The sequence below is a fragment of the Diospyros lotus genome, chromosome 10, assembly GCF_014633365.1.
Source record: "Diospyros lotus cultivar Yz01 chromosome 10, ASM1463336v1, whole genome shotgun sequence".
Classification (NCBI taxonomy): Eukaryota; Viridiplantae; Streptophyta; class Magnoliopsida; order Ericales; family Ebenaceae; genus Diospyros; species Diospyros lotus.
The window spans coordinates 32,316,957-32,340,136 of record NC_068347.1 but is presented as its reverse complement, the minus strand read 5'-3'; the positions used below and the strand labels follow the sequence as shown (position 1 = coordinate 32,340,136).

Here is a 23,180-nt window from a genome sequence, read left to right as displayed (position 1 = left end):
ATGAATAAAGAAACGCTTGACAATGACTTTTAACTCCATTAAGAGTACCTTCATCAACCCTAAAATGTATATGAACTGCCCAAATATTTGGTCAAAAACACCATTAATTAACCACAAGCTTTTAAGCGTGCAAGAATACACAAAACACAGTGAAGCAAATGCAGCAAATAGAGAGTAAAAGCAACAGTTTCAAAGTGTTGTTGCCCTCCCCAACACTATATAAGCCCATGATTCACCTCTTGCTCTTCCCCAACATTCTTCTCTCACAACTAATTCAAACACTGGAACTGACTAATCTAGTCCTTAACCATGGCTCAAGCCAACACCATATTTTGTTCCATTGCTCTAATTGTGGCATCTGTTTCCATGCTACAATCAGCCATTGTTGCAGAACCCTTGCTGGGTCTAGGGCTTGAAGTGTTTGGAAGAGTTGGGCCTGGAGGTGATTGCTTGGCTACTCTTACAGGGTTTCAAGATTGCGCTCAAGAGGTGGTCTCCTCTATGGCGACCTTTCAAGTTCAACTGGTTGGGCCTGAATGTTGCAGAGCCTTAGCTGAGGCAGATAATAAGTGTTGGCCTAAGGCTTTGCCTGTGAACCCTTTCTACCCACCTCTGCTTAAGAACCACTGCTCTACCCAGCTGCTTTTGGCGCCGTCTCTGCCTTGATGAGTATGATCTTTGTCACTTGCCAGTGGGTAAAATAAAAGTGGCTGTGTTATGGGTTTATATGCACATCAATATAGAAGAAAGCATGGATTTTCCATGTGTGACTTTCCATGGAGTCAGAAATAAAATGTTTCAGCGAGGGATTTCACCTTTGGTCCCAAAGAAATAAAATGTTTCATCTTTCATTTTTCATGGAATATTTCATTATTTGGAAAAAAAATAAATAAAGGTATACTTGCTGGATACAAGGCGCCATCATATATGTAAATTTAACAAGAGAATGACATAATAGTTTTCTGATAACTTGATAAACTGAATCAAGCAATAAAACAAATATTGGATTTAATTGGAATTTGCAAATGACATATCCAAGGGAAAGCATAAACAAATACAAATATGCCAAAATCAACTAGATTGGAACAAACTGAATGCGAATTTTCAAGCATTCTGATATTTACATGGGAAATTCACGCTTGTAAAGTATGAGGTTGTACATAACGAGACCGACAAAACTCTAGATATAATTTTAAAAAGAAAATAAAAGACCAATCTCAGCAAAATGCTCTCACCCTTCAAATCCTATACTTTCCTTCAGTTTCCTCCTCAAAATGCAGAATTTCATCATTACCGGAGATCAAGAGCTTGATAAGGATTGTAGTAAAAGCTAAATAGGCTTTCTTCTTTGTTTCCCATCCCTTTCTTGGAATTTGGGAGCTGTGAATAAATAATGAAGTTCATTTAGAACGAGTAGGAAGGCATAGAAAAGAGACAAATCGAAATATACGCCTATATACATAGCTTACCTACTCCACTAGACTCAGAGATCTTCATGATTCTAAGCCTCCTTACAGTGCTAAGAAACATCCTACAAGATGAGAAACAAACGTCATGCTACAAGTATACAACATAATCAAATCATAAAATAATTGGCAATAGAGAGCAAAAACCAATAAAAAAATTTAGTTGATGTTCCTGCTTAGGCAGCTATCTTTTGTTTTTTTTTTGTTAGGATAGTTATGGTTACGTTAATTATATTTAGTAAGGATAGGATTTCAGCCTATAAATAGGCTTACAAAGTAATGAGAGATTCACTCTTTTGATGATTTGAATACAATTGATAATTTTCTCTTCTGGATCTTCTTCTTCCCCTAATCTATTCTCTTTCTTTTCAATATTCTGCAATCTTTCTATAGATCTGCGCCAGTACACTTGTGAATCCTGAAATACTCGAGAGGTCCGTCCAGCAACTACAATAGTCAGCAATTGCTGCCATAGCAGCAACAGGGTCCCGTGCCCATAGTCAATGCCATGATAAATCCTTTAATATTTCCACTTTTCCAAAATCAAAGTAGTAACTAGATGATAGAAAAAAGACTCCTGTATAAACTCGATGGGGCTCAACTAATTAATGGCTCAAACACAAATTTTCATATTATCTCTGAGAAGTGATTGTTACTATGCCTTGAGCATAAGGTGCATACCCCCAAGGGACATCTCCCACTAGCATCCAATCTCCCTCTTTATCTTCATAAGTGAGCACAAACTTGGATGATCCATCCAAAAGCTTTGAGTGGTTTCTTGCTTGTTCCTTCTCAACACCTGACAAGAATTATTGCACCAAACACAATGCTTAGCGTGAATCACGTGGCAAAAACACCCAAAACTGCCCATGAAAACGATTGTCACACAATAAATTTGTATATCATCTAGAAGCTAAACACCCATTTTCTGGCAGCTAATGTAAGAATGATGAATGTGCAAGATCTCGAGTAAAACCCTTCATCAGGGAATTGTTTCAATATTTCTGAAAATGCGGAAATACACAGCAGAATATTTAAGAAAATGAATCAGGATCAGAGCCTATGCATGGACAAAGTTACAATCTTAATGAAAGCTAAACGGCAAGCACATGTCTAAAGCTCTATTGGGTTGCGTATTGAAATTGAAACTTACAGAGAGAACTCATGGCCCTGGGGGATCCGAAGAACATCTCTTCTAGTGCTTGTGCTAAAGTCATATAGCAAGAATGAGCATTCAAATCCACCTTCCTTCCTATTGCCAATCCATCAATATTCACTTTCACAAACCCAAGACGGCATTTAATTTCTTTATCAGCAGTGTCTTGGTCGTTGCTTCCATGGTTAAATTTCTTCAAGCTGTCCCAACTTGTTTCCTTCCCACCAACGAGTTTATCTTCTTCAGCACTTGGAGTCTTAGCTTGGTTAACCAAACTGTTCATTCTATAAGCTCCTATTGGTGGCCATCCCACAACTTGACTGGCTCCATTACGCAACAATGCATAGATTAATTAGAGATAAATAATCTAAGCCTAACCCATTGAAGGTAGAAAATGGGACTTAAGAAGTAAAGCAAGCTATAAATTCTCAATCCAATAAAAAATTAAGAATTAGCAAAAATGCAAAAATACCCAAATCAGAAAGAATGGAAATCAGACTAGCAGAACAAGAAACAGAGCACGGCACAACAAAAAAGGTGTCTAACCTCACATTAGAAGTATCAGGGGATTCGAGTTCTGAAGGAGCAACAGAATCGGCAGCTCTTTTTGTTCCAGAGGTGGATTTCCTTGAGAAGCCATTGGGGAAGTCTTTGGCCGTCAATATCCTACCATGCTGCTCAGCGCATAGTGACTCCTTGGTATTACCATCACCACCAAAGGGACTCAAAGCCAGGCCCAACTCTAGCTCATCTTCAGTTTGGTAATTAGATGGAACCTTAGAGGGCAATCCACCACCACCAAGAAAGTCTAAGGTGGTTTCCATGAGAAAAAGATAGAAAATTTTCAGAGGTTTAGTAGAGTTCAATAGAATGTAGGAGAGGAACTATGTTTAGAGAGACGAGTAAAGGGATATGTAATGGTTCTGAAGCAGAAATAAAGAAAGAATTTGGTTAGGAGGGGAAGTGTGGATTGTGGAGTTAGTGTCCGTGATGATGATAGGACCCATATGTCTGGTACCAGTGCACCAACCACTGTCTCATGTTTAACATATTCTTTCAGTGTCTCATTTTCTCGAGAAAATTAAAATAAAATCCCACTTTCCCGACTAGTTTTGCTGTTGCTTCAACACTAACTTGTGTTGTATCACCAAACGAACCCCCCCAAGATATGCGCGCGCGCGTCTGTCTACATATACATATATATATATATATATATATCTTGTGCATGCAAGAAGTATTTCAACTGATTGAAGTCTAGTTTTATTTTACGCATTTTCAAGGCTAAATTTGTTTTTAACTCAATGTATCCAGAACATAATACCCAAAAAGTTTCAACTGAAATGCACAAAGATGTGGATTTACATATAAATTCCCAATAAATTGACACCTACAGTTGTAAAAGGTATAAGCAAAACCTATTACTGATTTAATGTAATTGTTTTTATCTATTTCATGAAGCTTCTTTTTTTTTTTTTTTTTATAGATACCCACTTAATACTGAGGATGGCACTGTCAAGTTAGAAGAGACAGCCGGATCCAAGCACATGAAATCCTCATAAATAGAAAGAACACCTCTTATGAGAAATAATGGCTTTGAATTAGTGTGTTTCCCATAGGGGAAAGGGATTTCAATTTCTCATTATAGACTTTTATGCATGGGGATTCATTCTCAGCAAAGATGACAAGAATCATTTTCAAGGCCCTACTAACATTAACTTTCAGCAAATAGCACTGCAACATCTCCAGTGCATGAGGTTTCTCATTTTGCAAAGATCGAGGGAGGGTGTATTTGCACACAGTTTCCCCCCCATTCCCTTTTTAATAAAAAGATTATTTTCACAATTTAAGCCTGTGACCTTACTGTTACAAATAAGCAACCTCACCATTAGCACTGAGGATCACCTTCACAGTAACCCCAAATCTGATACAGTTAAATATTTTAATAGATAATGAACCCTTGATGGTTTTTATTTTCCCATTTCTTTATAAATAGAGGGCACTTTTTATGTCAAGTTCTCATCCAAAACGGCAGCATGAAAAAAGTAGGACTGGTACTAATTAAATCAAACTCGTTTTATGGAAATCTTGATAGACTTTGTCTCTAAAGTCAATATCAAAGGATATAGTAGTACGTTGCTCCATAAAATAAAATTAAAGAACTATGATTAAATCTCTCAGGTGTCTTAGCTTTTTCATGAAAGCACATATTCTAATCTCACTATTCTAATTAATATATATATATACACACATTTCAAGTCTTTTTCTGTGTGCTGTCTGTTGTTTAGAAGACAATCAACACAAAACCTTGTTTTGGAAAAAGTAGAGACCTACGCGTATGGCTCAGCAATGACAAATGGGCCCACAAAAACAGATGTAATACGTAGCTAGAGAGTCTAGGAATGTATTTTTGGCCTTATAACTGGGACGGGTCTCAAGTATTGAAAGGAGGAACCATTATGAACAAACCTGCATATAAAAAGCACATCACATTTTTTTTATTCCTATTCTCTTTTTCTTTCCTCTTTTCTTACCGATCCAAACCCACAATTACTACCTTTCAGGTGTGGTTGGATAAAGTTATTAGTCACGTGCAATAATAGTCCACTAATCATGATTACCAGACAAGCCCATTTAAATTTATATGCTGGCTCGTTTCTAGAGAAATTTGAATCCTAATAACAGACAAGGCCAGTATAGTTTTTTACCACCAAATCAACCCTTGAGGTTTATGATTCCTATTAAGGCTTGTTTGGACCACTTATAAGCTGTATCAACAATTTATAAGTTATCAAAAAAAAGTTAATGAGATGTTTAGGTGTACCTCACCAATGTTAAAGCTAGGTAGCTTAAACGCTGTTGGTATAGTGTTTTGTAAAATCTATTGAGAGATAACTTTTGCAAAACGTTGGTTACTTATAAGTTGAGTTGACCAAGCATTTTACTATTTTACCTTCAAATTTTTGCTAATTTTCAGCCATATCCTTCTCCTTTAACCTCTGCCTCTTGCTACCTTCTTCTTCAGTTCTTCTAGCCGTCACCGTCACTCCCATTGGCTACTTCCTAGTGGCCATCGTCTGCATCGACCGCTGCTCCCATTGCGTCGCTAGCCGCTGCTTCCATTGCATCACTAGTTGTTTGTTGCCCCCATCGCTTCGCTGGCCAGCTATCACCCTCATCTCCTCCGTCCGTGCTTTTCCTTCCTGTTGTTGTCATGACCAATTGAACTGCTATATATATATAACTATTATATATAATACATATATTAATAATATTGTATTAATATATTTTTAATAATTATATATAATTTATCAATATCTAATGATAAAATTTTACATTATTTAATAATATATCTATGTTTATTTTTTTATCAAGTTATAGTAGCTTATTAACTCTTTCAAGCCAAACACATAACTATTAACTAATAGTTTTAAAAGCATATTTATTCAAACACATTACCAGCTTAAACGCTACTTAACTTAAATACTAATCAACTTAAAACCTCTAAAAAAAAGTCTAGCCAAACTAAGCCTATATATGTTATGTAGAATTTCTTACCTTTCACAACTTAGCCGCATCTCTACTTATCTCTAGACATCTCCCATACCATCAAACTCAGGATAATTGCAGAGAAACCTTCACTTCTCTACTGGAACTCAAACCCCTGAAATTGGAAGCAAATTAAGGGAAAAGAGAACAGAATCGGTTAGGTCAGGGGGTGTTTGGCTTACCCTTTTTTCTCATAACTTTTAAGCTATTTAATTTTTAAGTTAAAAATTAAGTAGTATTTAAATTGATAATGTATTTAAATAAATGTATTTTTAAATTATCAATTAAAAATTATATGTTTGGTTTGAAAAAACTGATAAATTATTAAAACTTGACAAAAAAACTAAGATAGACATAATATTGAATGATATAAAATTTTATTATTAAATTTTGATAAATTATATATAATTATTAAAAATATATTAATATAATATTATTACATGTATTATATATATATTATATATATACATACATACACGCAATGGATGATGGGGGACAGACATAGGAGATGAGGGTGGGGATGGCACTAGCACCAAGTAACTATCGATGGGACAACAGAGGAGAAGTTGAAGCAGATAAGGGCAACGATTGATGGAGGCAATGGCTAATGAGAAGCGTTTGGTAGCAATCGGAAGAGCTGGGGCGATAGGTGATGAGAGACAAAAGTTAAAAAATAAAGGGATAATTGAAAATTAACAAAAATAATGAAGATAAAATGGTAAATTGATTGATCAACACAACTTATATCTAAACAACGTTTTGCAAAAGTTTTCCAATCAACTTTTGCAAAACGTTGTGTAGTAGCGTTTAAGTTACCTAACTTAATCGTTGGTGAGGTATACCCAAATATCTTATCAATTTTTTTTTAATAGTTTATAAATTACTTATACACCTTATAAGCGATCGAATCGGTATGCCATACACTTTCTTAGATTTTATTATGTAATTCACATAAATAGACTGTTATATTGGCATATATAAATAGAGTGCAATATTGACCACCAATTAGTAATTGATAATCTCTGCATTTTCAACTCTTACCAAACGGAAAACATTTCTCCGAAAACTTTCTCTGCCATGTCTTCCATACATAATCCAGACGTCCAACGTACCTGCAAGAGAAACAGTCAAAAGTCAAAAGATCCAAAAAAGTGAATTTTGGCACCTTTTTTTCATTCTTTTCGTAGAATTCCCCGTTTTCTTTTTATAGAAATGGAATCCCGACATTGCACCGTGTGTCTGGCGCCCTGTGCCCTCTGAATTCGGAAACAAAACCCAGAAGAACCGCCGCTTTTGGCGTTTCCGCCGCAACAATTCCTCCCTCAGCCACCGCATGCCGCCCAAAACAAGACAACCAACAACCTAAGACCGCCGTCTGACAGAAAACTTTCAGTTTTATATTTTTAATTTCAATTTTTTGTGTTTCGTTTAACAAAAATGAAAACTTTAGAAAATAGCATGTAAACCTTCTCTCTTTTCCTTCTTCATGGAAATCCAACGCCCACCAAGCCCTAACCCTAATTCTTACAATATATCTTCCCACCATGGTTCGTCGCCGGCGCTCCCGCCATTGCCGGAGGCCTCCACGTCGGCCGGGTTTATGGGAGGCAGCCACCACCGGCGATCCCACTCGGACGGAAGCTTCTTTGGGGCGGGCCTGGAGGCGGAGGAGGACCTCGTCGCCGCGTTCCTAGACATCCAGAAACTCACCAGAAACGACGACAGCGGCTGCGGCGGGGTCTTGATGGATCATGACGGCGGCGGATCGGAGAAAGGTGTCGGGCTCGGCCAGCGGGGCAGCGGCTTGTTGGAGGGATTAGGCGACGTGAACGAGGTGAAGAAGGCGATATCCACCGAGAAATTGGCTGAGATTTGGGCCGTTGATCCCAAGCGCGTCAAGAGGTGCAATTCCTTTCCTGCTTCGTCCGATTCCTAACAGCAAAACAAAAGATAAAATTTTTGAAATATTGGCAGTTATTATTGTAGGACAATTATTTAAAAAAATTTAATAAATAAACACTTTGATACGACAGAAGTTATAAACAATCACACAAAATGAGATAAAAGATTAATATATTGTTATCGATTCACGTTGTTATATACGACTACTAAGTTCAAGAATTCTGGTTATTTATGAAATTGTTTGCTTTCAGAATTTTAGCAAATAGACAGTCTGCAGCACGTTCAAAAGAGAGAAAAGCTCGATATATATCTGAGCTTGAGCGAAGACTTCAGTCCCTTCAAACAGAAGCAACTAATCTCTCTGCACAACTCACAATATATCAGGTTTATATATTTCGTTTCATTTTTTCATTTCTATATCCTAGAGTGTAACAGAAAATTTGTTTTACAAGCTCTCTTAACCAAGGAGAACTAAAGATATATGGGAGTTAAGCTAGCAACATATGTGATCTAATTTGTAGGTTGTTTCTATTTTGCTATTTAGAGGGACACAACAGGATTGATCACAGAAAATGCGGAGCTCAAGATCCGGTTACAAGCCATGGAGCAACAGGCTCGGTTGTGCGATGGTAAGTTATAGGGAAACTTCAATGCTAAACTTAAAACATCCCAGGCCAATCATGTGAGGTCGATTACATGAATTCTAGCTTCTCAAATTCAACTAATGCTCTCGTGTCGATTGCTCTGGCCAGCTCTGAACGAAGCGCTGCAGCAGGAGGTCGAGAGGCTGAAGGTTGCCGCAGGGGACAGGAAAGCCCCCGCCGAAGCCTTCAGCTCAGCAGGGCAGCTTCTGCCATACAGCCCCTTGACTTCTCCATCAACCTTGCAAGCCATGTCCTACAACCCTGCTGCTGCATGCACTGCCAATAAGGCCAGCTCCCATGCTTGCTCAGTTGCCGACCCTCCACAGTTCGCAGCAGGCCGGGCTGCCGCTGCCGTGCCACCGCCCTTGCGCGCCGGCTGCCCCAGAGCAGAATGAGCCTCTCTGTCGCTTGCAGGGGCTTGACATCAATAGCATTGGATTACAGAGCCCCCCGGTTGCTGCTGCCACTGATGCTAGCTCCACAAAACAGTTGCTCACTCCCTGATCCCTCAACCAACAGATGCCTCATCCAAATGGGTTCATCCAGAAAGATATGCCCCGTGAAGGGTCGATTCCTATTTCTAAAGTTCTCGGGGTCTGCTCGAGAAGAATTTGGGCCACTTCAAGAGTCCTCCCCTACATCAAATGCCCTGTGAACGGCCCTTCTGAACTCAAGTCCTCTCTCACAAACAATATGGAGGCTTGTTTTTGTTTTGGTAATTTATTTGTTATTCCTTTTCAGATTTGTAATTTATTTGTTAATAGAGTTACCTTCTATTATAACGAGATTTTTGAAAACATGCAAGCCTAGACCACTGCCTCACCTAGTAGATTATGCTCAATGTGCAAGAATAATCATATTTCAATACCTAACTTTCTTTTCTTATATTTACGTATCATCTAAGAAATCTATAATAACAATATTATTAAATCATTCACTCTTAAATTTTAAATATATATTACACGATGAAAACTAAGTAGATCTTGATAATAAAAAAAGGCTGCTCAACATAAAATTTAAATCGAACACTTTTTTTTGAACACACTAACTCTTCTATTACTTAAGTTGTTAACTTTAAGTATGAAACAAATACATATTTTAAATAAAAATAATTGAGAAGAGTGTGACAAGAAAAATTATTTAAAATCATTGCTTTTTGTACATTAATTATTAAAGTCATGTATATGTTCCTTACACAATATTAATGATCATGAACCACCCCCCCTCTTGGTCCTTAGTAATGATATTCACCAATTAATAAATTTAGTGTCATAAAGTTAAACATGGATTATTAGTTAGCGATGGGGGAGACACCTCATGGAACCCAACTTCTAATTCAAAAAAATCTAATATGATGCCTCATAATTCCAAGAATGTTGTTTGAAATGATAATGTTTTATATATGAAGATCCGTTAAGAATATCAACTTTATAAGTAATAAAATAAAGTTACTTTTTTAATTTATCCTTAGTAAAATAGCTCACTACTAACATACCTTGTGATAATAATTTCTTCCTAGAAAGAATACAAACAAGATTTTGTACCAATGGAGTGAGTACAATATTGTTCTCAAGATTAGTAACACATTTTAATTCCAAAACATTTATATATATATATATATATATATATATTCGAATACTAAATAAATAAAATTATTATTATTTGAATACAATAATAAATTTTTTAATTAAAAATATCGTTGTTAAATTGTTTGAACTTTGAAAGAAAGAGAATGCTTAGAGAGTATAGGATAGTTCCTGCACAAATATTTTGATATTTAAATCAAATATTGAAAATTGAATGTCGCATACAAATAAATATTAAATATATATATATTTTAATGAGAGTTTATCTATTTATAGAGGAGCATAAAAGTTTTCAAGATCTATTAACAAAATTAAAATTTTTTCAGATAATATTTATTCTAATATTTTAAAGTTTATTAGAATTAGAATTCTTATAGATAACATTTGTCATTTTCACAGAATTCTTAAAAGAATTTTCAAACGTTGGAATTATTCTATTTGCACTATGTTAAAGGACTCCCTCCCATAAAGAGAAAATTTACAAATTACAGGACAAGCTCCGAGCCAAAGCTTAGTTACAATCTCCAAAAAACCTTAAGGTTCTCACAGTGTACCAATTTTTGAGACTGTGAGGAACTCTCAAGATTCGTATCTCTGAAAAATCATAAGGGTCTCCTGGTATATCAATTTTGGTCTCCAAAAGAATGGTCTCTCAATTTTCTTTAAATTAAAAAATTTTACATTTTTGACCTAAATACCTATTTTTGAGCTTTTACTTAATTATATCACATACAAAATGAATGAAAATTAATAAGAATTAACACCACCACTATATATCTTAGGACAAAGTTCCATTGACAAGAATAATAGATTAGAAATAGTATTTCATGAACAATTAAATTTAAAAATAATAATATAATTATAATATCAAAATATGAAGAAAGGGTTGGTTGTTGGGCATTAGTTGACTTTTCTTGAAGTTCGATGGTCGCTACTAAGTCTAAGGCTCCTTCCTTGAGTTGGGGACGGCTTCCCACAAACACATTCGCACTCAAAGCAGCAAATCTTGCCGAAACATGAGAACAACCCCACTCGACCACCGTTCATGGCGGCGCCTTGCCGGACGTGATGGTGGCTCGACGACCGGCCACTACTACCACGACCGCCGAACCCTCCCCGATTGTGCTGCGGCGGGAGCTCCATCCGCCACCTCTCGAGCCTCGATCGCAGCCCTTCCACTGTCCCATCCAAGCTCCACCCGCCCAACGCCGAGCTCTCCTTGTCATCCAACGGACGCATCTCCCTCTCCTTCGCGATTGCCGCCGCCACCTCCGAAGGCGATGGACCCACATCGGAGTCTGTCAAGAAACATTGAGCTTTCTTTTGACGCCCATAAATGTACTTCCCGTTCACCATGGACGATCCTTTCGGACCTCTAAAATCAAACGCATTCAGCTTCGACCCATTATTGTTCTTCTCTTCAACCTTCTGTTTTTCATTCTTCCGATCAGCTTTGGCATTCTCTTTACCATGAGCCACCTTCCGTTCGCTTCGCGATCGGCTCAATATCGGCTTTGGATTCGTCTGATCGTTACCTGAATTAGCGCCGAGTTGGCTGCTTAAAGGCATGCTTCGCATGGAGCCGTCGAGAACCACCACGCCAACGTTGAGAATGCCCTGGGGCCGCCCGGACCGGCGGCGTACCTGGAGGGCGGCGAACCGAACGCCGGAGTTAAAAAAGTTACCGACAAGGAGGCGGAGGGAACCCACTAGGGTGTCGCGGAGCCAGTGGACGGCGTAGATCTCGACCGTCACGGCGGTGGAGTCGCGGCGGAGGAAGTCGTCGTCGACCCGGAAGACGAACTTGTCGTTCCAGGAGGGGTTATTGCCGCCGTGGGCGTCGACGGCGGTGGCGAGCTTCCGCTTGGGGTGGACCCAGGCGGTGGCGTAAGTCCTCATCTTCTTGGACACGGGTTTCAAGTCTTGGGCTGAGATGATGCTTATTTCCAGGAGGTGGAACGGCTTTAAACAACGGGCCGCCATTCTCGAAGAGTACGCCGGCGGCGGTGCGAGGATGGGAGGATGTAAGCATGGACGACAAAAGACGACCAGGGAAATGGTGAAATTGAGGCGGCCAACGCAAAGGATGGGAAGGAAAAGAGTTGTAATATAAGAATTCGAAAGAACAGCTATTGTAACGTCAGTTTTAACACCAATTTTGGGCATATGATAACTTCACAGCTGGCCAATCTCAATGCTTCGTAGCCATCCATGGAAAGAGTTTGCCACCAAATTAAATGCAAGTACTTTTATCATGGCAGATTAAGAGCATCTCGATCTTAAACTTTAGTGATATGAAATTCTTCTACTATTATATATTATATGCATCACAATTTAAGATACAAAATAGAAAGATTCTTTTTGACATTTATTCTCATTCTAAACATAATATTTCAATATTGGTTTTCAAAATGGTTAGATCTCAACACAAAGGAACATGTTTTAAGGATATGTTCACAATACAAAGTTAACTATGCAATCCAAAGGAACATGTTTGGTTTCGGGTGGATTCGATAGACTAAGTTTATATAAGAATTTCTCTAATTTTAAAAGATAAGCGTCACAATGAAAGCATATGTCAACTTTGTTGAATCTAACTCTTCTTATGATTTTAGATTTCATGGTTGTTTGGTTTCTCCTAGTAGACTGTCTACACATCTATGTGACACGGGGGTTTGGGAGTGACATAAGAAGATATTCATCTTGATTAGGACACTAAGTAAGAAGTTCAATTTATCAGACCTGCAAAATTGTTTGCCATGCCAAGACAAAAAAGAAAAAAAAAAAAAAACTATTTATCTTCTTCCGACTGCATCTATTTGAAATATGTCCAAGATATTATAAGGAGCCATTGACTAATTCAGAGCCATAAAGAAGCAAAACTTTCTACTTCCGACTGCATCTACTTGATTTCACTCTCGCTGTTGCTGTTGCTGTTGCTGCCGCCGCCGCCGCCTACTTCTAGGCACTTGGTTCGCTTGAACGCCCTCTCCCTTGCCCAGAAACTGGTCGGTAGATTCCACGTTGTGTTGGTCTTCTGTAACCGCGGCTGCTCCCATCATGGGCACGTCCCCTACCCGAACCCCGACCACCAAAATATCCCCTTGGTGCCCCTGTTGGATAGCCACTCCAGCCTCTAGCTCTACCTGGTCCTGTTCAGGTTAATCCAATCATAACAAGATTGCACCAAAAGTAAAATAGAAAATCTTTGGGTGTTTCTGAAGCAACATGGAGAACACAAGTTCCTTGATTATACTACATAAATATGCAATGACTCAAAGCAGATGCAAAAACACATGCCAGATGGAAGTATAGAAGCAAGGAACAATATAATGGAAATAATCAACTATGTTGGGGCTGCTACATCAATCTTGTCCAGCCAATCTGTTTTATCAAACTGAAGGCAATAGTTTTTCTTTCCAACCACCACATTTACTTTGTTTCATTAATCCTATTCCTCTGTCATCTTCCCTTCTGTTTGAGCTTTCCAAAAGTTTCACCTCCTTGTGACATGTCCGTTTCCAGTTATCTACTTCATATCAATTTTTAGATATTTCTTCAAAACAATTTTCCTAGTTACAGTTCTGTTATCCTCTAATGTTTTTGGAGACATTTGATCAAACACCAACTTTATTCCATCTCTAGTACCTTTTCTATGATGGCCAAGATTGAAGAGTATCAATTTCTCAAATATATTCTAAAACCATAAATCAGCAGAGAAATAAACTCACATAAAAGTGCAAGAGATCCACAGCCTATGGTGCCAACCGTTTTGTACATAGAATAAAGGTTCAGTACTAAATTCAAAATGGACCCACAGATGGAGAACACAAGATGTAGAAAATAGATTTGGATTCTTCGCCCCAAGGTCAAATGCGATTTAACATGGAACTATACCTACTATCTGTTTGGGTTTTGACATTATATCAGCATATATAGTAGCAGTTTGGAGAGGTGTAAGCAACCATGTTACATGGGCTCTAGGAATAGTAAAGAACCCGTCAGCCACTATTTTAAGTTTCTAGGAAAAATGTAATATTCCTAGTTGGAGCAACTCAAGTGTGTGTGTATATATATATATAGAGAGAGAGAGAGATAGATAGAGAGAGAGAGAGAGAGAGAGCTGGATTTACTAAACAATATGGACAAGGCTTACATCTACCCATCAGTGTCCTATATTAGTTTGTGAACACACTTCTATATTTAAGATGATAAATGAATGAGAAACCTTAGCTGTGTGTCGATGTTCTATTGCATGAAAAGCAGATGAACCTGAGACTAAGAAACACATCTGCACTCGAGCTCACACCAACACTCAGTATTCCAGTTCATGTAAAGTTAAATGCTATACATTGTCATCCTTTAGATCCTTGCTAATGGGCCATTTGGTAGACCATTCGCAATGAATAATACATGGAATGGAATGACCAAACACCATAAAGCAAGGAACCATTGACAAGAAATTTTTAAGGATTTGTAAGCAAAATATATAAAACATGAAGACAGCAGTCCAGGATTCAAATATGCAGTTGAATATTTAATGTGCCAAAAACGGGAAGAATAGGATGCAATATTAACATTAGTCGCTCACAACTAAATCTAGAGCAGTTGCAAACAAGCTTTCTTTATAACAAGTTAGATGGCCTTATCTAATGGACAAATAGAACTCTAAGAGATGCTAAGCGCCAGGACAAAGTATCTTACGGTGAAAACATCCAACAAATTGTAAAGCAGCTGAAGATTGCATGGGGGCCACTTTAATATATACAAAAATTATTTAAGTCCAACTGCTGATATGTCAACATAGTACTTCAGTAAATACAAGAAAAAACATTTGACAAAAATTGAGAAGATGATTTTAAGTACTTACTTCCTCCTTGAAATGCATTGACTCTATTTGCTCTACGTGCTTCAATGAATACTTGACATCCTGCTATCTCAACTGTAGAAGCCTACAAAAAACATTATAGGGACTTGAAGCCAACTTAAACAACAACAAATCAAACCTGAATCCCACCATGTGGGGTTAGCTATATGAATTCTCGGTTGCCAATCATTTTTATCTATGGGCTTTATCTGAAGCCAACTTACATATACCAATTATTGTTCAAAACTGGAAAACTAAATCCCCTAAGGTCCAAAAAACTGAATAAAAGGGGAAAAGTAAATAAAAAAGGGTAAACGAACTCCTGGACTAGAATATGGTGCCGAGTTAAAAACTCAATATAAGATATCCACCTTGATAAAGAGGCCATGATATTGAAAGTTTTGGAATTAGAGGGGTGTGACCCAACACAAAATTAAAGCTCATAAATGCAACAATATATTTGAATACCAGTTGAGAGAGAGAGAGAGAGTGCTAAGCAACCTTCAATGGAACAATTAACTGAGGTTATATTGTCTCTGGAACTAAAAGAAAATAAACAAATTACTTAAGAATGGTGTAAATGAATAGCTAAAGAGTAGATTATATATAAGCCTTCATATGGCAAAACTTAAAGGGCATCCCCACTGCACGAGGCTCCATACGTTGCAAGGGCTGGGAGCAGGTCTTACTTTTACACAGCCTTCCCTTTGCTTTTAACACAAACTTGTTTCCACAACTCAAACCCATGACTTTTCCGTTACAAAGGAGCAACATTACCGTTGCTCCCAAGGCTCACCTTCTAGCAAAACTCAAATTTCTAAATATATAAACTCCAGATGCAAGACAGCAATCAACAGCAAGAGCATATTGTTCATACCTTGACTGCATTTTGAACACCAGTGACATCTTCAAATTCAACAAAAGCATAACAAAATCCGTCCTGCATGTTAACATGAGCAAAGATCACATATTAGTTCCCTCTAGTCCAAAAAAAAAAAGGTTGAATCCATGCAAGAGTGAAGCTAAAAGAAAGAACCTTTCGGTTTCTAATTGCCACAGCATCAAGCTTCAGTTTACCGAATTTCTTAAATTCCTCTTCTATTTCAGAAGCAGAGACAGTTGATGGGAAGCTTCTCACATAAACTGACTTTATTTCACCTGAAAACATTATGAGATATACAGAAAATCAGCAAGCATCTCAATACTACCATACACAGAAGTCCATATAAACTTTAACGCAGTGTACTCTGAGGAAAGGGAGAAAGCATAAACTCAGTAGTAACTAGTTAATAGCATTGTTATAAAACAGTACATGGCTACATAGCATAAGACGTAGTTAACACAGAGATAATGCAGACCTTCATCCGCCAGAGCTAAATCCTCCTCTGCAGCATCATCCCCCCAACGATCAGCACCAACAGATGATGCAATGGACTGCTGAATCGGTGGTTCGGGTACATGACTCCATTCCAACTCAGAAGATGTGCCCTTGCTAGAAGACATCTGAGGAGGTGCTGTTGCAGCAGATGGTCCTTTAGCAACCTGCAACATCCAATTGCAATTAAACAATATCAATTGCTAAGTATTTCAGTCACTATATGCAAGGCATGCATGAGACCTATATACACTGCAGTTTAGCCCATGGAACACGGAAAAAAATAGGAAGGGAAACCCATTGGAATGGATTTTCACCTGTAGGCCAACCACTTCCCCCCCCCCCCCCCCCCCCCAACCAAAAAAGAAAAAAAAAAAAGTTCTCTCTCTCTCTCTTTCTCTCTCTCTCTCTCTTACATTTATGAAAATTTTGTATTTTGTAGTTTATGGATTACTAGAAGACTTTCAAACTAAGGACCATGAATGAATATGGTATCAGCCTTAAGGTATTTCCAGCCAAGGTCTACTAAAATGGAGGTAACTTGTCATGTGGAAAGGCACAACTTGGGGGCAACTACAAGAAGTGTGCCATCCATAGAACTTTAGATTTTTAACTAAAAAGATTAAATAACACAAGAAATAGTCGAAGGAGATTAAACCATCAAAAGTAATAGCAAGATCATCTGAGAGCAAGGAGGATGAGTTGTAAGTTGAAAGGAAAAAAAAAAAAACGTGGGAGGGGAAATTCAATTACTATTCAGATCCGCACTTATGCATGGAGAGGAGCAGGGGAAGGATGAGAGAACATTTTTCTCTGTTTGCACGATAAAAAATTAGCACATGGCTGAAGCAGTAGTCTACTAGAATCTTCTTCTATATGTGCAAGAACTAAATAATACGTACAATAGAAGCATAAGTTTGCTTTTGGGGCTCCCTAACAGATTCCTCCACATGAGCGGACAGATGGTCATGTACATGGCTGGTTGAATTTTGAAGTGAACCAGTAGACTGCTCAAAATTGTCTTCAAATATTCTGTCAGCGTCAGAGGTGTGCTCCAGCCGTCCCTCTGAGAAATTGTAATTGCCAACTGGACCATTTTCTTCGTTATCAACAGGAGCCACAAGCTCTCTTAATGTTTCTCCACCCAGCATGTAGTTGAATGCTGCAAGAGTCACTAAAATCCTAAGTAATAAAGAACATCTTTCCAGTAGTTATATGGAAAAGAATGCACTACTCAGTGGAGCTGCAAAATTGAAATTACTCTAGATGCTGGTTGTCCTTAAACAGAAATCACATAGAATAACGTGGAAATATTGGTTATATATGCCAACCATTCACCAGCTATCTTTCCCATGTTCTTCATAGACCTTTCGTACACTCTTCCATGACTGATCTGCAGCCTCTTTTTCTTTGGATACTTGTGCAAAAAAGGAATATAAGTGCTCTGGTTAAGGCTCTTTTAGTGAAATAAAAAAAATGGATTCATTGGGATTTTATGAATATATTTGAAAAAGTATTAATTTGCTTTCTTCACTTTAAAATTATAGAAGATTTAATATTCCACTTCCAGTATCACACAAAGTCTCTCAAAATAACTGTGGATGCATATACCTCAATACTCTGCAAGTATAGATTCAACATCATACCTGGTTCTTGATTAGTAGCTGAAGCAATTACTTCAGAATCAAGATTTCCCTGGTCTAAATAGGCAATTGGAAGGTGGTGAACAGATTCTTCGTCAATAAAGTGAAAGATATCATTGAGAACAAAGTACCCTTTCTCTTGTGGAGCAAGGAAGAAGCTCTGTATAAACTTCCTCCCGCTACTTAAGCCCTTGATATGCACAGAACCAGAAACCATCACAAGGACACCTCCATTCCAAGACTCAAGGGAATGAGCTGACTTGATTTCTATTCCAGTGTAATGTAGAGACATAACAAGCATATGTATTTGCTGTCACAAAGAAGTGAATATGAGCAAACCAGAATAGGGACTGAAAAGATATTATCAAAAATTTTACTGAAGTGCAGCCAAGAGTAGGAAGATAGCATTTAAGAAGAAAGACAAGCAGATACTTGATGAATCAGATTAGTGCACATATAACACAACTAAGCATTTGACTTTAGTTACAGGCATTCACTGTTTCCATTTTACTCTATTAATGGTCATCATTTGGGTTAAGCCTCTTTACAATTTTCCACAATTACCAAGTATACATCTGAGCTTCTATGTTTCCCTCGCTTCAATAATTCACAGCTAATGTATAAATAATCCTTGAATGACTGCCTATAATTTGCAGTAAGTCTTGTTCTAGCAGGCACTTATAACACTTATTAAACTACATTGGATATTGATAAATGTCGCCATTAATGAATTCATAGATGCCTTAATTAGAAAAAAACATAAAGTTGAAGATAATATGGAAAATAACCTGACCTTGGCAAGCTAAAGGGATAACATTATCTGAGGAACAAAGACAGGTTGCACTCTAGGGCTGTAACTTCACTCAAAAACTAAGTTTGAATCTTTATCCACAAGTCTTCGCTGTCTATAGCTTGTATGGATGGTCATTATTAGAAGGGAAAAATGAGAGCCTTTCAGTAATTAGTACAGTAGAACAAGCAATTTTAAAAGTGATAATAAAGCGGATCAAAACACCTGTGAGGCAAGTAGATGGAGGGGAATAAGTTTGTAGAAAAAGAAGTAAAGGAAGATGATGTAGATATCTGGGATTCTGATAATACCAACTGATAGGAAGCTTATTTAGGGTTAGAAGGCTAGAGAAAACTGTTGAAAATGCTAGGATTTTGATATGTAACAGGATGGTATGTAATTTAGAGGTAAAAGAAGGTTGAAAAGATGAATTATAGGGGTTAAAAACAGGTTGAAAAGAAGGTTGCATCACAAAATTCAAAGAAAGCATAACTGTAGGTAACTATTATTCACTAATGAAAAAAGAGATGACAATGGTATTTATAGAGTTCTACTAATGCTATTCGTACTACAGCTTGGAAAAATCCTTTACCTATTAGGAAACTAAACAAAAACTGAAACTATTAATAATAAGATCAGGAAGGGACTATAAAATAAAACCTAAACATTATAAATAAAATCCTAACACATAATTAGAGTCACCAATAAACCAAGGAGACATTATGTAGAATGACAAAATACCCTTGACGCATAAAATATATTAAGCCTAACAAAGCTCCCAAAAGGGTCCTTCTTCATCAAAAACATCTGGAATCAATGTCTGGGCCTTAGAACCATTTTAGGACGCCTCTTATATGTCTTCAGAGGTTAATTCCAAGTTCCAATGCCCTCCATCAGAAGACTGAAGACCAAAGAAAACTTTAGCGAGAAACTCTTAGACAGGGTATGTGATACAATAGCGTAGCAGAAATATAGCCAATGATTGGAGAGATAGAATTATGTCTGTGGGTTAAGGCTTGTGATGTTGTAATATAGTGGAGATCAGATGATGAAACTGGGGCAGAAACTAGGAATTAAGTTAACTCTTTCTATTAATCCCATTCACCATATAATGAAATCTCTAGAGATAAGAATTGGTGCCCATCAAGGAAGGGAGGCAGCTCAGTTGTGCCCCATGCCATAAACTAGGAATCAGTTCTTCAAAAACAATCAGAAATAAGCGACCTTCAGAATGAAGCAAACCATGCCATAAAATCAGTTTTGAATTTATGCACCCCTAGCAGTCTTGGGTGAGGCAGCTCAGTTGTGCACCCCTGGCAGTCTCCCCAATTTCATAATGTTTGAAGTTGAATGGATCATGCAGCTTATGCTCATTTTAATTAAGGAGACATTGGCTTGCTAGAGTTATCTCCCTAGTAGGGCAAATGGGTGTACTTGGAGAGTTGCTCCCTATTGAATTGTGTACATTTGGAGCGAATAGGAGACTTTTGAAGGAGTGCATCAACGAGAATTAGTTTAAATGGTACCTTATTCATTTCCTATGTTTTGGGAAGTTGCAACCGTTCATTTTCTTTATCATTTTTTTCAATTTATTTTAGTAATATGGTCCTTTTTCTAAGATAGATAAGTCACCTGACAAAGCGTCCATTTCTGATTGCATTAAAGTTTATGTCAGCTAATACTTGAGCCACTTTTCAGGGCCTTGCACCGTGTATTTGATAAGGGGAAGCCCCAGAAATTTTTGCTAAACTCAAAGAATATAAATAGGAAAAAGAAAAATGCACTCATTGTATCCCTTCTCCCAAAAAACAATTCCTCCCACCCAAAATTCTGCTAATTCTATGCTATTTACACTTCATTTTTTTTTTTTGGAGGGGGGCACCTTCTCACTTACATTTCGCTTTCTTTCACCAAGATAAGAGACCTCATTGTACATGGCTTACATGCTTAGACACTCCAAGATATCAATCACTAAAGTGGAAAATTAAAAGAGAAGAAAGGCCCACAGTAATCCATGTAGATACACAGACTGTTGGATTCTTTTGCTTTGAGTTTCAAAAGGCTTTCAACCCCCCCCCCCCCCCCCCCAACACACTTGTTTTTCTAGGATTAGCTAAGAAGTATCTGGTATAGAAAATAAAAAGTGGATAAACGAATAATATCTCCTATTGTTTCTCCAGAAGAATCCCTTATGAAAAATCAAAAAATTTATCAGTCAAACTAGTAGAATAGACAGGTTACTTAAGAAACAAAAAATTTCAAGTTTCCAGGAGCATTGACTTTGTAAATCAATTCTGGATTAAATGAAAAACATTTATATGGAATTGGCACAAGGAAGGACGAGAAGAAATAACAACCAAGGTAGCATGTGTATCACTTCATCAAAAGGATGGGCACATTTTCAGGATTATATAGAAGATCCCATGCAGAAATACAGAGAGACATCTGCCTCATGTTTCAGTTAAGTACATATTAACCAAATAACATTTTCTGCCATCTCTCAGTATTAGGAAACTAATCTACAGTTATGCACTTTGTGGATTGAATTTTCAAACAGATTCGGCCTTTCTGCCTCTTTGGAATAAATGTCTCCCGCAGGAACACCCCAAATAGATGATACATGTAATGATTAAGTAGAAAATGATCCAATTACAACCATTTAGTTGTCTGATTCAATAGCAGCTACTCTATCAAATGCAAAAAACACAAGAAGGGAACATTTCAGCATGCATATACTCAGATAAAGACTTCTTTTTGTTTTTATTTTGGATAAGCAAGTAGTCGGACAAAGATTTTATTCATGAAAACTTAAAACAACAGCAATATATGGTCATAATACTGAAAAAAGGGCAACCAATAAAATCTAACAAATTTCTCGTCTGCTGAAAGCTCATAAAGTTCATATCAACTCCCAAGATCTTGAAACAAAATAATGAAGGAACAAAGAAAAGAAAGAGAATTTCAAATATTTAACTTCGCTACTTGTACTCGAAGTATATAACATATATTCATGTAGAGAGACATTGATAAAAGAGAGAGTCCTAAAACATAATACCAGCATTCCTTTGGCAGCCTCCCTGTTGTTCCCATCAATCCGAAGCACAGTGCTGGCATCGCTGTAAAACTGGTAAATATAATCAGGTTGGTGCTGAAGTATCTGGTAATATTTCGTAATAAAGTAAGTCCCAACCTGAAATCCACCCCAAAACACCACTTTCAGACAGAAACCAAACAAGACACCACACACTTCTTATCACATTACACACATACAAACACGAAATTCAATTACTTAATACATGTATCTATACATGCACAAACATATATCCAGATACAGAGAGTGAGAATGTGGGAGACCTGGGCCGCAGTGACCGACATGCCAAATGGAGTGGCCATGACGGTCGCGAAGCACGAACCCTAGGAAGCCTAGAGTTCCAATTAAATCCGCAATGCGACCGAAAATCTGAAGAACGCCTCAAACCCTAAGACGGTTGAGAAATTCCATGAACTGAGGCGAACCAGTCGGTCGGAGAGGAAGAGAGAAGAGGGTTTTCTACTGCGAAACGCAATGGGATTCTGAGAATCAGAGAGAGAGAGAGAGAGAGAGTGAACGGAGAAGAGAAAAGGCTTTGAGTGTCTTCCAATGGTTGGTGGTTTTGTCACTGCCTTTACTGAAGATGTTCGTTTCTAGTTGGGAGCTTACTGTTAACTTGAGTAAAATACTTTATTTTAAATATATATACATATATATATAGGAATAATTAATAACCAACTAAACTTTCATTTAAAATCCTAAAAAAACCATAAAAATTACTTATTTGAATTTTTTATTTTTAGAATCTCAATTTACTAAATTTATGTCAAGAGTGAGGCTTAATAATAAAAATAGCAAAAATAAATCTATTTTTAGATGGTAATTCATGTTTCGTATTTAAATGGTATTTTTTGAATTATTTAATGTGTGAAATTTAATTAGAAGTTAAATAATTTTTATATTTAGCTCATTTCTAATTTTTAATAAATATAAATAAATTTTATTTTTATCAAAAAACGACAAACGTTAGTTTTTCGTTATTAGTTCAATTTTTAACCAATTTAACGAATTTTTCGTTATTAGTTTAATTTTTAATTAATCTAACGATAAATATAAATTTTTCATTATTTCGTTTTGTTCTTTCATCATTTTGACGAGATTAAGTAAATCTTCA

At 37.2% G+C, this 23,180-nt stretch overlaps 5 protein-coding genes across 8 annotated transcripts; 2 read left to right on the top strand and 3 right to left on the bottom strand.

Moving 5' to 3' along the window:
* Positions 1-275: 275 nt before the first annotated feature.
* On the top strand, positions 276-795 carry LOC127812299 (uncharacterized). The gene has a single exon (XM_052352712.1). The coding sequence runs from the start codon at positions 310-312 to the stop codon at positions 664-666; it is 357 nt and encodes a 118-aa protein (XP_052208672.1). The 5' UTR covers positions 276-309; the 3' UTR covers positions 667-795.
* A 184-nt stretch (positions 796-979) lies between these two features.
* LOC127812161 (auxin-responsive protein IAA13-like) lies at positions 980-3,539 on the bottom strand. 2 transcript variants are annotated; one of them, XM_052352499.1, is made up of 5 exons: positions 3,169-3,539; positions 2,620-2,942; positions 2,148-2,265; positions 1,470-1,531; positions 980-1,380 (listed from the first exon to the last, which is right to left on the bottom strand). In XM_052352499.1, the coding sequence occupies exons 1-5, from the start codon at positions 3,444-3,446 to the stop codon at positions 1,331-1,333; spliced, it is 831 nt and encodes a 276-aa protein (XP_052208459.1). In that variant the 5' UTR covers positions 3,447-3,539; the 3' UTR covers positions 980-1,330. The 2 variants fall into 2 exon arrangements, with proteins under 2 accessions (XP_052208459.1, XP_052208460.1); XM_052352500.1 differs by having other exon boundaries at positions 3,174-3,396.
* Positions 3,540-7,246: 3,707 nt separating this feature from the next.
* Positions 7,247-9,518, top strand: LOC127812159 (bZIP transcription factor 18-like). Its single transcript, XM_052352498.1, has 4 exons — positions 7,247-8,070; positions 8,322-8,454; positions 8,615-8,699; positions 8,823-9,518. Exons 1-4 carry the CDS (start codon positions 7,655-7,657, stop codon positions 9,107-9,109), a joined length of 921 nt encoding a protein of 306 aa, XP_052208458.1. The 5' UTR covers positions 7,247-7,654; the 3' UTR covers positions 9,110-9,518.
* A 1,601-nt stretch (positions 9,519-11,119) lies between these two features.
* On the bottom strand, positions 11,120-12,521 carry LOC127812158 (uncharacterized). The gene has a single exon (XM_052352497.1). It carries the CDS (start codon positions 12,464-12,466, stop codon positions 11,201-11,203), a length of 1,266 nt encoding a protein of 421 aa, XP_052208457.1. The 5' UTR covers positions 12,467-12,521; the 3' UTR covers positions 11,120-11,200.
* Positions 12,522-12,866: 345 nt separating this feature from the next.
* On the bottom strand, positions 12,867-22,643 carry LOC127812157 (nuclear transport factor 2-like). Of its 3 annotated transcripts, none has more exons than XM_052352495.1 (9): positions 22,330-22,643; positions 22,031-22,099; positions 18,189-18,495; positions 17,445-17,704; positions 16,526-16,709; positions 16,204-16,325; positions 16,045-16,107; positions 15,171-15,252; positions 12,867-13,452 (listed from the first exon to the last, which is right to left on the bottom strand). In XM_052352495.1, the coding sequence occupies exons 1-9, from the start codon at positions 22,366-22,368 to the stop codon at positions 13,262-13,264; spliced, it is 1,317 nt and encodes a 438-aa protein (XP_052208455.1). In that variant the 5' UTR covers positions 22,369-22,643; the 3' UTR covers positions 12,867-13,261. The 3 variants fall into 3 exon arrangements, with proteins under 3 accessions (XP_052208455.1, XP_052208456.1, XP_052208454.1); XM_052352496.1 differs by having other exon boundaries at positions 12,870-13,452; positions 22,031-22,091; positions 22,330-22,642; XM_052352494.1 differs by having other exon boundaries at positions 12,871-13,452; positions 22,031-22,165; positions 22,330-22,642.
* Positions 22,644-23,180: the final 537 nt, after the last annotated feature.